General features: G+C 39.5%; 1 protein-coding gene across 5 annotated transcripts in view; it reads left to right on the top strand.

Moving 5' to 3' along the window:
* The window catches only part of LOC116052522 (ecto-NOX disulfide-thiol exchanger 2-like), a 189,264-nt gene that overhangs the window by 132,446 nt on the left and 39,004 nt on the right, over positions 1 to 17,814 (top strand). For all 5 annotated transcript variants that reach the window (XM_036001397.1, XM_031303288.2, XM_036001396.1 and 2 more), the window contains 2 exons: positions 5,306 to 5,461; positions 14,633 to 14,839. In XM_036001397.1, coding sequence (XP_035857290.1) covers positions 5,306 to 5,461; positions 14,633 to 14,839 — 363 coding nt within the window. The remainder of the gene's footprint in view (positions 1 to 5,305; positions 5,462 to 14,632; positions 14,840 to 17,814) is intronic.

Raw genomic sequence — 17,814 nt, 5'->3', positions numbered from 1 at the left:
GTGGAAATCACAGTTTGAGGAGGAAGAAAGGGGAGGGGAGGTTGTGTCAAGCGGGAAAAGGGAGTACAACAACGATAACCAGGAGCTTATTTAACATATTTTTTTATGTTTTAAATTGAATTTCATGTCTGTGCTTCTTACACACATGCAGTCTGAAATGCAGTTACTGTCCATTTAACAAACCTCCGGGAAAGATTTTATTGTACATTTGGAAAAAAAGCACCAAGATGGGGGTGTACTGTTTGTGTAAATGTTTTAGAACAGCGACATGTACAGTAATGAAGAAGCGCACAAAGAAATGGATTTAAAAAAGACAGTCAAACCGTGAGCGAGAGAAAAAGAGATCAGAGATAAACAGACAGAGACTGGCAGCCTTGTGTGGGCGGTCGGAGAACTAGAAGGTTTCTCTTGATGTTTTTGTTTAAGGGCACTTTCATGATCTCTGAGACTCTGAGGAGTTTCACAGTACAGACCCCTTTTGCACTGAAACCACTCAAACACTCAGTCAACGCGCCCTTAGTGATGAAACATAAAACATGGCTTCCGGGCTGAAGCGCCATTGTTGCCATAGTGATGAGAGTACCGGAGCAGCTGAAAATCCCCTGGAAGAAGAGAAAGTAAATAATATCTTATCACGCACGTCTCTGCTGCTGCTGCTGCTCTCTGCACATGCACATGCTCTTACAGACTTCTAAGCGCACACTGTTAGTGTGTAGATGCATGGATGTAGAAAAATAGGATTGACTGTTCAGGTGAATGCTGTAAAATGGACTTAGGCATTGTGGTAATGATGGCAAAGTGTGAGTACTTACATTAATGAAGGAGTTATCACTTACTGCATTAAAAGGTTTTTTGTCATGTTAGAAGACTGCTTTGATCATTGCAAAAGTGGAAGGCTGCTGAGATAAGGCTGGTGGTAGTGTTATTAGTTTATAGGTGTTTGGTCATAAACAATAAGCATTGGACGAACTTAAACTATTAAACTTATAACCTGATGATGGTGCTACAGTAGATGGAAAGTGAAGGGATCACCAAAGGTACAACATCCCAAGGGGAACATCAATGTTTGTTGAAACAGTTAATTTAAAACCACAAATGTCAACCTCATGGTGACGCTATGTGAAAGGTGAGGGGATTACCCTCAAGCCATTAGAGTTTATCCTCTGGGGGCCATGAATGTCTGTATTAAATTTCATGTCAATCCATCAACTGTGCTCTGCCAGTGAAAAGACGGAAACATAAAATGCTGATTTTGCAAAGTGAGCTTAAGGTAGATATGTGTTTTAGCACTAGCATTATGCTAGCTTGACAGTTTATTTTGCGTCATTTCATCTTGTTTTACAATTGAATGGTTTGTAAACCTTGGTCGTAGCAACAGTCACATTGTTGTATTTTGGTCTTGATATATGAAAAAAATCAGAAACTGTCAAAGATTTGACGCAGCCCGTCTCTGGTTGAACAAACCTCTAAATCAGCTATTGTTGGAGTTGTCTCACAGTCTCAATTTTCAACTTTGGAGTGAGAGTCAACAACCGCACAGTATAAAGGTTCTACAAGAAAGGGAGACATTTTCTACTTGAAAAAAATGTGAGTCAAGCCTGAACTGTCTCAGGGCTGTTTCATTCAGGTGCATGGAGACATGTATTTCTTTGTCTTCTATTATGGATTTTGATTGTATGATTTGACAGAGTGATTGCTGACTGTTAAAAGAAACAAGCCTCTGCTCTTTGATTCTGATGGACTTAGAAAACATGACATTTTGCTTGATGGTTCATACTGCTGAATCTTTTTTCTTTCTGTTGAACTCCACAGCTGCTCTGCGGGAGATGTGTTTGATTTTCTCTTCTGAAACAAGAAAAACAACACCAACCACCAACATATGCCCAGAAATCCAATCTGCTTCACCGCCACATAATTTAACAGTTTTAGATTAAATTCTGGGGCAATTTTACTGATAATTCTTGTACCATGTCCTATTTTAGTCTTGTTTATAATTGTCATATTGGCACATCAGTGAACTTTTCAATTTTTTTCATGGGATTAAGGGGTTAAAGAAAATATGTGATATTTTTTTAAAAGATGTGCCACAACAAACACACTATGGGGCTTCATTTGAGATGAGTCGGCCATGCTCCTAATCAGATTAGTTCTTACTAAAAATACAAACTTAATTTGCCCTCCATCAACATTTAAATTGTGAACACAACAGAACAAACAAACAGTATTTCCTGCTGTATTTATGCTTGTGTAAAGGAATATGCTTGGAGTCTGATAGGATTACCATGGCAAGCAAATGGAGCAGAGAAGCCGGGATGTTACACTGGAGACTACTTTTTGTCTGATCTCGATGTTTCCTGGGTCAGACAGAGCCTTATTTAATCCTTTGTACAGAAAGTACGAAAAGTAACAGAAAACCAGGCACACTGACACAGACATGATCACAAATTTAACAGAATAAAAACATTAATGATAATCATTTGTATGATTAAATGACATACATAGACACGGCGCACAGGTGAATAAGTGCATATACTGATACACACTTCATGCTCAGTTTATAAATGCTGCTCATATCTCACATTTCCAGACGACTGGTCATATCCATTCAGGATGTAACCCATATCCCCCACCAGTATGAAATGTCAGTGATGGTGAAAAGTAATGCGTGCACAGAGTAACAATAACGTCCACATCAATTTTCTTACCCACTCTTCTCCCACTTGGTTTCAGTACCTTTCTGTGATGAAAGTTTTGGCTGCATTGAGGCTTTTCTTCAACTTTTTTTTTTCTATTGTTGCATCTTTAGTGCTAACTCCCAGCCTTGCCAAACTGCAATGGCCAACAAGTAGTACAACAGCATCAAATTGATGACGTAAGACTGACTCCTCGTCATGGTAGTCAGATCTGAGTATGCAGAGCAGACAGGTCTGATTTTTTTACCCCTAATCAGAAGCCAGATTCTTAACTAAAAAAGAGACCATGCAACAGAAATCTATTAATTTATATATAAGTAATGCTGTTTTACTGATTAGAAAACATCAATGCATATTGAGAGGAAATAAATCTGAGTTTTGAACAATTTTAACTGCGCTGTGAATGTAGCCTAGTCAGAAAATGTCCAAATTCAAATGTTCAGTGAACAGTATTCTCTACAGCTGCCTTCGAAGTCTGTCAAAAGATAGTTTTTTTCTGTATCATTGTCACACAAACAATGCTATAAACTTTTAGAATCCCAGTATTAAACTAATATTAATTAGAATAGGGTAATGGAAAAGATGGGGAGAGCGATGCAGACCATTGCCAAGGGCAGAGTAGTGCGATGCAGATGCTCTCAGTTCCGGCGCCGAATGTTAGCGAAGTTAGCTAAACGACTCGTGAAGTAGATGCTGGCACTGCTTCCCCTAATGACGTCCAGTTTGTATGCCACTTTGCCATGCAGAGGAGGATGAACTTATTATCAGGACTAATGCTTTCTATCTCTGTGACTGTGAGCAAATCTGATATTTTCACATCACAGATGATGCAAGGACCTAAAAACATGAGAACTAAATGTGAGACAAAACAGTGCTCTGGACTCTTCTGTAATTGGGCAAAGGACATGAATAATATAGTATTTTTCTAAATTCTCGGTAAGGTGCATATATGAAGAAACAGATTTGTCCCAAACTGGCGACTCATGGGGTGTCACAGTCACGTAGTAAACCTCAACCTCCACAGTTATAAACTGGTGACTCAGAGCCGACTTAGAACATTTTGAACAGGGCACAGCGCTAGTATTCTTATTCATCAATGCTGAACATTTTCCAACCATGCAGCAGTGTTGTAGATTATTGAATTTTCTCAACTTGAAAGCAGCCATTAGTTTAATTTCATTTCAGTATGGGATGAAAATCAACTTGCTTAAGTTATAAGTTACTTATTAGAGTAAAGTGCAGTAGCCTAAGTAAATCTGGTTCCTTTTTTTCTCAGTTACCTCACATATTTCATATATATATATATATATATATATATATATATATATATTGCTATGCAGCAGCCAGCTATTGTTTTTATACCTTATACAGATAAGAATACAATTAACAACATCTGCGACCCCGCCCAGACAGATAAAGAAATAAAGTTTTAATGAGAACAGTACCATCCTGGTATGCCGTAATAATAATTGGATCCAATTTTATGGCTGTTTCTCTTTTACTGCTTCTCTTCCTCCGTGTTATCCATCTTCCTCTCCTCCACCTTACAAGAATAATCATTCATCGCTCTGCCATCGAAGCAGTGTTTTCATGATCGGCTGCCTCCTCTCCCTCTGTCACCTGGCCAAAGATGGATGTCGAGGTCATCAACAGGAGACAGAGAAAGCCAGGCGAGCCAACAGAGTATCGCAGCTCTTCCTCTTTATAGTGTTTAGTTCAGCAGCATTGTGTCATCTCTTAACTTTTTCCATCCTTCCCACTACTCTACTGCATAATCAAACTCGATTCCTTTTTCTCTGTTGACTGCTCCAGAAAAAGAAAACCTCCATGCCAGTCCTCTTGAGCGAACATTGCATCTGTGTTTTGTTGTGCTTTCAATTCAGTTTTGTCTCAGTCAAGTTTTAGTTACTCATGGGGATGAAGTCTGGGTATGCAAGGGATTGCATACACACACATGCACACAATGACATCCTTTCTCTGCCGCTGTCTGCTGCAGGTGCAGTGGAGACTCATGGGAAGGGGCAATGTATTTCCATATCAAAAAAAGCTGGGAATGTGTGCAAGAGTAGGGATGTGTGTTTGTGTGTGTCCAGGTGCAGTCTAAATCAGTACCTGTGAATATAGTGTCTCTGTTTTTTTCCTCATATGTCTTTGTAATGTTACAGGTCATCATTCAAAGACTAAAGAGGAGGAGAGGGGGGAGATAGAGAGCAAGGAGAGAGTGTGTGTGTGTGTGTGTGTGTGTGTGTGTGTGTGTGTGTGTGTGAGAGAGAGAAAGAATGACAATAAGTAAAAATAGTTTAAATATTCATGTTTTTTGTCAGATGATTTATGCATGAGTGGCTGATATATTCAGCAGTTATTTATAAACTGCTTGTGTGTCACCACTGTTGACAGAAGTGTTGCTCCGTGTTCATGGAGGAAGTACACAATGTAACGAACATGAAAACAGCCAGTGCTCAAATTATGTCAAATGATGTCACAGTAAAGGTTAGCTGTGACTGAATAGCAGTTAGGAAACAAAAGCAAATTTCTTAATGTGTGTCACTGCTTCCAGCTGCTGCTGTGTTTTTTGCTTTGTATTCTCATCCATGTTTCTCTCCTGACTCCAGATTTTGACCCCAGTCTCGGGCTGATGAGTGGCATTACCCCCCTAAATCCCATGATGCCCAGCCTGGGCATGGCGCCCCTGCCCCTCTCCCAGGATGCAACAGTTGTCAGGGAGATCATTCACTGCAAGAGCTGCACGCTGTTTCCTCCCAACCCCAGTAAGTCTCATAGTAAGTCCACGCTGTTGTACCAGAAATAAGCAGCACAGAAACGCTGCAGGCTGACCCGTCGTCAGTGAGCCTGGAGTATGTTTTATTTATTGATGCAGTTGTGTGCATTATCTATGACTTCTCTCACACTCGGGCTCTGGATAGACACATATGCACCACTCAGCCAGATATTGTGTTACAACAAAGAAGAAGTGAGTATTCTTCCTTAATGTCACCTTTAGTACCTCTATCTAGCAGAGCGTAGCTGATTTGCATTCATCAGGAAGGAGGGGAGGAGGGACGGGGGGATTAAAGTACGTGTTGAGGTGTGTGTGTGTGCATGCGTGCGTGCAATTGTGTGATGACTGTGAATCTATAATTGGAGGAGTGACCTCTGTGAACACATAACACAGTGCTGCTGTCTTCAATATGTCTGGCCAAAGAGGTGATGGACTCTGTCCTCCTCTTAGCTCAACTCATCCTTATTGCTGTATCTCTTTTCTAATCTCTCTTCACTTGCTCGCTCTACTGTACCATATACATATATAGCTCTCCCTCTCGCTCTTTCATATACTGCATCTTCTCCTCTCCCACCTTGTGTTTAAGGGGTCAAATCCACGTAATTACTTGATCACCTTTGAGTCTTCCAGCCTACTACTTATAGGTCTCTGTAAAAGGTCTCTGTCAGGCTCTGACTGTTACATATGTATATGTCAAAACACACACTCACTTTTTCACACACATGCCTGGACAAATGCACATATACAGTATGGACATCTTTACAATGACATGTTTGTGCATCAGGATCTGAAATGAATGGGGGCTTGTGGTAACCTGACGCGCCAGATGGTTTGTTACACAGAACCATATAAGAAGCCGTCACTGGAAACTGTTTGGAAAAAGTGCAAGCACAAAAAATACTTGGCAGGTGATTGGATGAACACTCTGTCTATCACGTCTTTTGTTTTTCAACAAACAGTTGTGGCCGTCACACGCACCTTAACCACGCCCGTAGCTGCCAGTAGCTCCTCACCGGACGCTGATCGGTTCGGTAGGCTGGTAGTTCAGACACAAACGCATTACTTGATAACTGACAAGATGGATTTCCGTGTGATATGTGATCCAGTGATTCTCGAGTAATCTTGTGATATCGGGAGGTGCCGTACAAGGTAAGGCAGGTATTGGTTTGAAAATCAGGATGTAGGGGCAAAAAGTCCCTGCTTTCATAATTAAATTGTTAAATTGCCATTATTACTTATAGCTACAGTACTGTCCCCTGTGGGCCACTATAGATGATTCATGGTAATTGGGTTAATCTTTCCACTCTGTTCTGAAGGAATAAAAGGTGAACTTTTCTTATTATTGCAAAAAGCAAGCAAGCTCTCCGTCTGAACCAGGAGAAAATGTGTTGACCGTACGAAATAGCAGGTCAAGAAAAGTTAAACAGCCAATATTATATAAAACTGAGCAACAGAGGAGTGGAATATGAACTGAACACCATTCCTATTATAATACTATAGTGGTGTTTCTAAGATGGCTCCCACCGGGGACATTGCCTCTATGACAACAAGTCCAGTCCCCCTTATAGTCTTTCATAAAACGCCACTGTAATGTGTGCCAAGATGCAGCGCAAATATATTATTTCGTATTTCAATAGCAAAGCACCTAAATAGGATTAGATGATATGACACTATATGCTGTGAGAAGATTTCTCTATACCATTTATACTAAAGTTATTTTACCTTTAATGTCTCTGGTTTTATGGGGCCATTGTGGGAAATGTTGCAAAGACATTAACAGGACTGCCTGATGGCATCATGCTATTTTGCATCAATGCGATGGAGTCCCTTGATTTGTCAGGTGTCTAATTTACATCCCCCATCTAGTTATTATCTGTATGGAAACTTATCATCTTACAATATATTCATGTTTTGCATAAATTCATGCATAAATTCAAATGGGAAATCTTCCAAATAATTCAAGGTCTTATTGTGAAACTAATTCACAGTCGCTCCTACTCAACCAGACAGTTATCTAATCTTCATCCAAGCTTCTTAAAAGCAGGTTTATTTTCAACCAGATATAAACTATGGAACTATCTTTCTCATTTGCCTCAAATGACATTGTGAATAAAGCCCTACAGAACATATTCTAATCACTATTTCATAATCTTGGGTTTTTTTTTACATATTTTTTATTTTTTAGGTCATCATTTCATTTTTTTGGACATCTGTTTGTTTCACCAATATGGTGGATTAAACAGAAAAAATAACCCCCTGAACGTAAAACATTTCCTTCACACAGGCGTTCCGTAAATAATTAAATGTGATCCTAGTGTTCTCTCCCTCTGGGAGGAAACTTTCTTCCTTCCGTTAGATAAAACTGTCTGTCTGGAGGCCTTTTCAAGGCAGCTTTACATGTCAGATGAAGAACACATCAATTTCAACCTAGACTATTAGTGGAAGCTCCTCTCTACAACCAGAGCAGGAGGATGCCTTTGATACCAAGTTTGTTTGAGTTCAGAGTTCACCTTTAGTATAAAGCATCACTGTCACTTTAATGCAGACAGAAACATTTATCACACATGATAGATAGATATATTAGTGGATGAATATTTCCCCCTCACCAGGCCTTTACACACTAGTTATCAGAGATGAGCACAGGGATGAAAAACAGTGTATACCTTTATACAGAGTTCATTCTAATCCTGAGGCTGAATGAGGAGTTGTACCACCCAAGGTTACAACACAATAACCTGAAATAAGCACGCATTGTATGACTAGGGTTATATTCTTTTACTGTTAGCACTTGGCATTTTCTTTCCTTTTTGTCGAATCAAAGCCTTGCTCTTAAGTCTATAAGAATCATGTTACTGAAATATAGTTATTGTCCAATTCAAGCCTTCAGCCTCTGAGTCTTTTTATTATGTATATGACAAAATACGTAAAATAAACAGCCATAGCAAGAATCTAAAGAGATTTTAAAAGAAAGAATCATAACCAGAGATTCATACTGTATGCAGATCAGTGGGTACAGATGGCATGTACACTGCTAAGGTTAAGTACTCCATCTCCAATGGGCCTCTTATAAACACAAAATGTAAGCACTCATGCTACTTGTAAAGCACTTTGGATAAAGAAAGAAAAATCTCTGACTTTAACCCTTCACTCCATCTTCTCTACAACAGCATCTTCACACATCTTTGACATTCCTGCCACATTTTCATTCTCGCTCACCTTTCTTTCCTATCATGTCTCGTATTTTTCATTTCCTTTCCTTTATGTCATCTTTAAGGCAAGAAGGCCCATCATGAAAAAAAAAAAACGTCCCCCCACAATGAAAGGCATCGCTGTTGGTGTGGGTGTCAAAAACTGTCCTTTGAACACAATCAGATGACATACTGTACCTCAGTAGCAGACATGTTGAGGAGAAAGAAGGTAAAGTGGCATCCAAATAACAGCATTTTAGGCTAGGAATTCAATGCAGCAATTTATTTTAACAGATGGGAAGACATTCACCTAGAACCGAGCGGATGCCATTGAGGAGATTTGATGGCTCACTGGTAGGTTTCCTCTGTAACTGAAGCCTCTGGGGTTCTTCTAAGGGGGTCATGATAAAGCTCCACCACAGGGGACCACGCATGGGGTCACAATAAATATCTGACATGCTCTTTCTTTAAAAAAAAATGTTTTAAATGAGTATCATACAGTTTTTGTATACAGTATGATGTGTGTGTGGGGAACAAAAAAATATATAACAGGAAGAAAAATGGAAAACGTGAACAGAAATATTGCTTTCAATAGTGTGTTTTTCTCTCTTCTTGTACTGTGTGTGATGTTAGAGGTTGATTGTGAGTCAGTGCTCTATTTCCTAAGGTATTTGTTATGTGTCCAGCAGGCAATAGCAGTGAGTGCTTGTATGTGTGATGAGGATAGAGGGCAGCAGGTTGCATATGGCAGCTATCACAGGAAGCAGGACCCCCCAGCTTTTCCACCTCGGACCTCGGAGTAATTACCCATCACAAATTCGTTGAGACCAAAGCGACATCCTCAGTGTGCTTGTTGTGTCCAACACACAAATATATACAATTTAAGCATATATACCAGTAAAAATCAGAAAATCTCATCACAGTTATTTGGCTTTCATGACTTCAACGATTGATAACTTTGTTGTTGTTTGACTTGTTTATTAATCATAAACGATTGGACTGCATAAATGCACAAAAGTTGATTTGTCTTGACAGTGATATGAATTGTTTTTTTTATAGTTAATACAATTACTGTATATTTGTAAAAGCACACTCTTTCAATAAGCATCTTGTCCAGTTGCTCAAGTTTTTGTTGCTATACAGGGTTTGGAGTTCTCGTAGAAAAACTTGAAAAAGATTTGATTAAACTTTGTCTCGGTCTTCTTTTTCTTCTTCTTCATGACTCCTATACTCCACAAACACAAATCCACCTTGGTCTCTGGCCCTTTTTTGCTGAAGACCTACATTTCATTTATTGCTTCAGGGAGTTACTTTGTGAGTGTCTTTAATGGTCATCAGTTCCTGCAGCTCTTCTTTTTCCAACACTTTTTCATCGATGTCAGGCTTGTCTGTTTGTAATTACCCTCAAGTAAAAGACCAAAGATGCCCTTCAGAACCATTCTGTCTACGTGCTTACATTTCTAAAAAGTGCTCAGTATGGATTTCATCCTTCTTTCAAAGCCAAACATTTGGTAATGCAGTCACATCTCTATTGTGTCTGGGGAAAAAAATGTTAGTTTTTAAAAGCAGGCTTTTGTGAATCAAGGATGTCAGCTAAATGTCAGATTGTTACCTTGTTGTCCTTTTATATTGTCCTCCTCGCTCATCAGCGAAATGTCAGGAATTGCAATTTAATGCTGAATCGTGCAATGAAGCGCAGTATGTTTTAGCTGACTGCAAAGTAAATGCCAGGAAACTATCACCTTGGTGCTGTCCTAGCATTGCTGTTTATGTGCGTGTGTGTGTGTGTGTGTGTGTGTGTGTGTGTGTGTGTTCTGGCTTTGAGTATGCGAGTGAGAGAGCAGCCGTGAGTATGTCCATGTTCCAGTTTTAATGCCATCATCATCGCCAAGGTCAGGGGACAGCGGCATTTGGGCCATGTGCCAGAGCAATCTGTGACATGAGGAGGACAAAGCCATAAAGTACCTTTGAAGTATTTTACCATAACTATGCTACAGGCTTTCCAGCACTAAAGCTACAGGACTGGAAAATGGCTCCTCTTTGGCCCATAATTTAAAATTTCATGTCCAACCTTTTGAATACTGAATGAAAAGTACTCTGTATTTTTTTCTAATTTAGGACATGATTGATGAAAAGTCGTATGATTTAAGCCACAGCTTTATAGCCATGGGAAAGTGGTTTCAGCAGCTCAAAGTGTTCATGAATGAGTCCTACATTTCAGCTCTGCTTGAAGTACTTTTCACATAACTACTGGCTCCAATTTGTACTGTGTGTCGGACAGCAAATGTCACTATATTTTTGATGGCTACTGTAAGGTCAGGATATTATTTCTGGTTTTATATTATGCCTACAACATTTGGCTACAATTTATTTGAATATTTACATGAGGGACATTTGGTCAGGTTGCTTTCACAGCTGTAGCTCAGTTCACTGAATCAGACTATAATAACCTCTGCTCTTGCTTTTTTTTTTTCTTTTTTTTTTTTTTTACTTTGGACCACTCTTCAGTTGCCAGTTTATTAGGCACACCTAGCTAAAACTACTGCAGTCTAATACAATACCCTGCAATACATTATATCTTCAGGATGGTTATAATGTAAATTTTTGTTGAAATTGTTTTAGAGAGGTGTTAATTCAACTTTATGGTAATGTTTGAGGTTGCAGTTTGTGCTGCTGTTGAATTGTGTTATACTGAGAGTTTTTTTCTAATATTATATAACCATAGTAACACCAAACTTGAGTTATGCTTTATACCATCTTTTCTAGGTTAGATAACAGTGCAAACTTTAAAGCCAAGATGGCCCAGATGGTTTAGCACCAATCAATTTCCTAGTTTCCCTTGTGCAGACTCAACGAGTCACTCATATCATCCATGGAAAGCCGGATCTTTCTGAGATTAGATCAGTCAACATTTATCTTTGTTCAGTCAGTAACGTCCTTCATGCTTCAAACGATCGACACAAAAGGATCAACCTCTCTCCGGCCAGACGGATTTGATTTTCATGCTAGGGATGGCGTGATGTGATTATTTCTGTAATATGAAAATTATTCAAGCATATTGTTCCATGTCATCCCTTATCATGCTATATTTCCATCATTGTATGGTCATAGAGAAATCTTTCCACTACTCTACATCTCATCATTGCCCTGGCTCGTTATTGCAGTGAGCAGGGACTTGGTTGTGTTGATAATTGGCCTTCTTTCTTACCTGCTGAGAGGTTAGCCTTCACCCTACTGGAACAGACACTGCAATATTGTCTAGGAAAATATAGACAGGTATTTGTGTCAAGATGTTTGACAATAGGGACTTAGCACTCCACATGTTGCAGGTGATTAGAGATGATTAGAGAGCCTGCTGGGTTTCTATTAAGTGCAGATTTGGAGTCCACTAGCTTAGTTAATAGCCAGCCAGGGTATTCTTTACAGTGCACACTTCCAGACTGACACTGCAATGAGGCGGGAAATTCTCCAGTCGCCTCCTCTGGGTGGCCTCCGTGCCTGCGTCGGTTTCCAGCGGGATGTTGGGAGCTATGGTGTCCTTTTGAAGAGACTTGGCTGGATCCTGGAGTGTGGGTGCCATTCAAATGGTGACTCTTTTTCTGTGTGCCGATCTGACGGCCACATTCTACTTTATAATGAATCATGCACAAGTTGAAAGAGCTGATGGGATTACATTTCACTGGAATTGTACCTCGTACGTTGTACATCGTCCTTCAAATTTAAGTGACAAATAAAAATTGATTGACTGATTGTTTTACAACATTGAGACTGTCTCCCTCCCCCACCATATTACTCATACGTTGTCTTTATCTGGATCACCACCCCACACCATCGCATGCACAGGTCACCAAAACGTTCCACTAATAATCTACAGCCTATACAATGTTCTTGGCCCTCTGCTTTTCTCTCTTTATAATTAACCTCTTGGCCAAATAATACACAGTCATTTAAAGCTTTAGTGCGTAACTTTTTGATATTAATGAATGTCCGTTACATTCAAGCCATTGCCAAATGAGTTGCTACAAAGTTAATTAAGACTATCAGCTCCACACAACTCCGTCTGTATTTCTCAGTATGGCTATGTTCAGAAGATTGTGGCGTCCGGTGACATTCCCGTGCAGAAGCTCGAATGAAAATAATTACCTCTTCTAAAGAGTCCATCATGTGTTTTTAATCCTCTATGTCCTCCATGTATACTAGCAACTGCGTAGAGGAGGGGTTGTAACATTTTGTTGTCAGGCCTGCTGCGTGCCGGTACTAAAAGTCTTTAAATGGTTCAGAACTTTGCTGCAAGAATTTTAGCTAAATCTAGAAAACTTGATCATATTACGCCAGTTTTACCTTTCCTTCATTGGCTCCCTACCCATGTCAGATCAGACTTTAAGGTGCTTCTGATGACCTACAAAATTCTAGGAAAAGGAGGTTGTGTGGCTCAGGTCATATTTGTTTGGCAGCACTTTAAAGTTCCCTTACATCCTCCCAGATTAATATCTTTATTATATCTTTAATATTGTTATCCTAATTGTCCATATGATAGTTTTACTTTTTTTGTTTATTCTTTATAGTCAACATCTATTGCATGTGTTTCTGTCCGTCCTGGGAGAGGGATCCCTCCTCAGTTGCTCTTCCTGGTTTCTTCCATTTTTTCCCCATAAGAGGATTTCTTTTTTTCTTATTTTTTTTTCTTATCAAGGGTCTAAGAAGGACAGAGGATGTGGTATGTGCTCTATGTGGCAGATGTGATTCATGATAGTGGGCTATGTAAATAAAATTGACTTGAATGTCTATGGCAACTTTTTAGTTTAGTTTGATTTTCTTGGTTTCTCACATCAGATTTCTCTGCCTCAAATCATGTCATTAGAAGGTAGGAAAAGATATGGAACTAAATTAGCATTTTCAGAGAAAGAATTTTCATCATCCAGTTTTCATTTGTATAATATGGCTTAAATAAAGAGTCATTTTAAAGTACTTAGTTTGATGCATATGATGGCCATGTAAGTGTTACAGTAGCCTATGTATAATGGGCATGTGTTTCTGGCAGGCTGAGAAAGAGAAAAGACATTAATTATAGGGTAATTTTAAAGCACTCAGTTTGATGCATTTGATGGCCATGTTACAGTGTTACTGTGCTGTATATATAATGAACACGTGTTCTGGACTGGCTGAGGGAGAGAAGAGACATTCATGATTACCTTTGCTGTTTCAACCTCATACTAAAAGTTTTTATGTTTTCATGAGTCTTTTTTCCCTTTTGAATCCAGCTATTTTAGGGTTTACATTGAACTAGAAAAGGCAAACAAGTGCTCGCTGCAGCTGAAACATTGAAGCAGTTAAAACAGTTTGACTGTAAGCACTACATTTGGTTACACTTTACTTGAAGGTATCTACATAAGAGTGACATGACACTGTCATGAACGTGTCATAAAACATTATAAACAAGTCATAAATGTTTATGACATAACGCTTCTTTTAGTAAGTGTCATTCGGTTTTGTCATGACAAGTTATGGTTAGGGTTAGGGTTCATGTGTTCATGACAGTGTCATGTCACTCTTATGTAGAAAACTTCAAGTAAAGTGTTACCCTACATTTTTTATTTGTTGCTGGTTCAATTGATGGAAGCAAAATTTTAAATCATGTCACAACCTTTGAAGGCAGATTGTCGACCCCATGAAATACAGGCCAAAGAGAAAATAATTGACTTATTGGAAAGCACTGCTAAGCAAACCCAGCCGGCTGGACTGAATCTATACAGTATGGCATTACTCAGAATAACCCTAAAATATCCTCATGTATTTCGATATCTTTCATTATTAAAACTGTTGTTGTAGCTTCAATAATTAAGTGCCAATCAATCAACTATAATCTGAATTCTTTTGATGAATTTCCTACTACATTCATGCTGTGTGGACTACAATTTCACCTTCAATTGAAATAATATTGTCGCTTGTCTTTCCTTCTCCATGTTTGGCAGACCTTCCGCCTCCGGCAACAAGGGAACGCCCTCCTGGGTGTAAGACGGTATTTGTCGGTGGTTTGCCTGAGAACGCAACTGAGCAGCTCATCGTGGAGGTCTTTGGACAGTGTGGGGATATTGCTGCTATCAGAAGGAGCAAGAAAAACTTCTGCCATATCCGATTTGCTGAAGAGTTTACTGTGGACAAGGCTCTCCTCCTCTCTGGTAAGATAATTTCACTCTAAAACCAGTGGCCCCAGTTTCTAAGTACTTATGTAATGAGGTAAATCATGGTATATTTGATTATGTCTTTTTAGAGAAGGAACGTTTTTCATCTGGTTAGCCATCTGCACACATATAGTTTGTTGCTTTTATGCCCAATCCTCACTGCTCTGTAACGGAAACCCCAACAAACGTCCAACCTTGTTTTTAGGTATGTATTGGTTTACGTTGGGCTTAAAGGTCAGAGGATAACAGTTTTCTTTCTCACCCGCCTGGACAATATTAAATCTGTAGGGACCGCTTGTATTGTCAGTCCACTGCTATCAGTGCCCCAGCACTCCTTCACCTCAGGTGGAGGAAGAATGATGAGCTGTTAACCTTTACTTTGATGGAAATGAAAGGGCTAATATCCATCATTCAGCACTACAATTCTCCAGCCTCACACATTCTCTCGGGACCATTTGACAGATGGATAAATAGATAGGTGGATGGATGGACAGATAGATGGAAGGTTTGCGGCACTCCATACAAACTGGACTTTGGAAGTGAACAACACTTGATATGTAGTTTAGGAACAAAAGAGTCAAGCAGTATAAGACTAAATTAATGGACTCCAGCTATTATATCAGTCATTATCCTTTTTTAAATTTATAAATAAGCACATTTATCATTTGTGCATCTCTTGTCATATATGTGGAAATTACTGACCATGCCAATTGACAGCTGCAGTTTTGTCTTTCTCTTCTGTTCAGTGTTACCTCATATGATCCTAATATGTTTTTGTTCTGCACTCGGGGCATCAATCCTCCATTGTGTAAATGGAGTGAGTTAGCTGCAATTTAATAGGTCATAATCCTTTTGTACCCTTTATTGCAAATGTAAAAGATTCTCTTTCAACAGATGTTCAGTTGAATTAGGGCAGTGATGGTGTAAAGGTCACAGAAGCATGGCTGTGACTGTGACATTCATCGAAAAAAAGTGCTTGCCTCTCCCTAATTACCAAAAGCGAGGTGTGCATGTGTGTAACTTTTAGGAGCTGGGTTTATACTTGACTTAAAGTGTTAATGACCAACCTGCTGTAGATAGCCAATAAAACCTATTGTTACTACCACCACAGCACTTAACAGCTGTATCATACGTGATCAGGCCATCTCATGCTTTAATTATATTCCCCACAAGACAAGGTGAATTAGGGTTAAACTGGATGTAACTCCAGTTCTACGCATAGTGCACCGTCGCTCTGTTTCACAGAGTAAATGGAAAAGAGTAAACAGTTACTCTGTGAAACAGAGCGACGGTGCACTATGCGTAGAACTCGAGTTACATCCAGTTTAACTCTAATTCACCTTGTCTCGATACAAAAAATGAGACTGCTCTTGTGTAATTGCTCTATTTACATTCTTTTATTTTCTGTTATGGAGAACAGCGTTCACAGCGGAGACGGTTTTGCTGGATGTGTTACTGAGAAGGAGACAACTCCTAAACAATCTCCATCAGAAACTTGAAGGAGGTGTTTGTGTGACAGCTAACTTACTGACATACTCACCAGGCCTTTCTGTTATTTTTCTACAGCCCTCTCCTTTTTCCACCTGGCTTTATATGTTCAATAAATAGAGTCATAAAGGCTTGGCATAAGCAGAATCCTTTTGCTCAAGTTGAAACTTGCATGGATCCATCTTCACCCCAGTTTGTCAGAACTTTCCAGAGTGGTTTGTACAGCTTCTAAAATTTGCATTGCTTTCAGTCTGAACACACCGTTTTGTATTGAATAATAACTGTTTCTCGCCCTACAACCACATATGCATGCAGTCAGAATCACAGTCATTATTATTCTGCAGCCAATGAATCCTTGATGTCAAAGTATATATAACATATCAGTTACTAAGACTTAGTTAGTCTTTACTAGACTTCCGGCCTTTTTTTATTTTATTTTATCTCCATCTAGCAGCTTCTCCTGCACAGGTGCCTTAAATCTCTCTATGTGAATTGCAGACCATATATTCCGTCTTCACAAAGCTAATTTAAAAGACCAGCCACTGCAATAACACCCTCTGCATTATTTAATGCGTGTGTGTATGTGTGATTGGGTGTGTGTGTCTGTGTGTGATTTCATCTACCTCTTCTCTACGGTAAGACTGGAGATAAATATTAGCCAGATGACAGACCTGTGTAGCTTTGTCATAAATACTACTTTCCGTAACACTCTGCCCTCTTCTCCCGAAACCCTTACACTCACAGCAGCCTCGACACACTGAGGTCTCCCTTTATGAAATATTAAAGCAAACCGAGAGCCTTAAGCAGGGAGAGCAGACTCAAGAAACAACCCCAAACTCACACTCATATCTTTCTTCTGCTCACACCAACATCCAACTTTATCTCGACTTTTCCCCGAAGAGAGTGTACGTTCATGTGTTTTTGGAGGAAAGGTTGGCCAAGGGCTTTCTGAGCTTTCTCTTCTAGTCTGTGAGTTCACACTGTACTGTAAACACCCCATCCTCTCACAGATCATTCAGACCAATCAATTAACAAAACGAGTGTGATTGCTCTTCACACCCACACTCAGGCAGTGGAATGAGCTTTGAGTGTCAGGTGGGAGGCAGTTAGGTGATCCAGGTCTATCGCTGTAATTAGTGTTTCACACTTGTGGACATGCATAATTAATATCTCAAGTGACTCTCTCAGCTTTTGTCTGTCTATGTATCGGTCTATACACCTGGAGTCCAGCTGCAGTAACAGGACAAATGGTGAGAACAAAGAGGATGTATAGATCAGGTTGTTCCTTTCAATCTGAAAGAAAATGAGGACAAGTTACACGTGCTTCTGTGTGTGTGTGTGTGTGTGTGTGTGTGTGTGTGTGTGTGTGTGTGTGTGTGTGTGTGTGTGTGTGTAAATGTAACCTTTTGTCTTCCTATCTGTGTATATCTGCCTGTGTTTGCTTGTTATTCTGTCTGTGCCTATCTCTGTCTATTTACTGTACA

This window comes from Sander lucioperca, chromosome 1 (assembly GCF_008315115.2).
Source record: "Sander lucioperca isolate FBNREF2018 chromosome 1, SLUC_FBN_1.2, whole genome shotgun sequence".
Taxonomy (NCBI): Eukaryota; Metazoa; Chordata; class Actinopteri; order Perciformes; family Percidae; genus Sander; species Sander lucioperca.
Note: the sequence above shows the minus strand (reverse complement) of the source record. Positions and strands in the feature narration are given on the sequence as shown.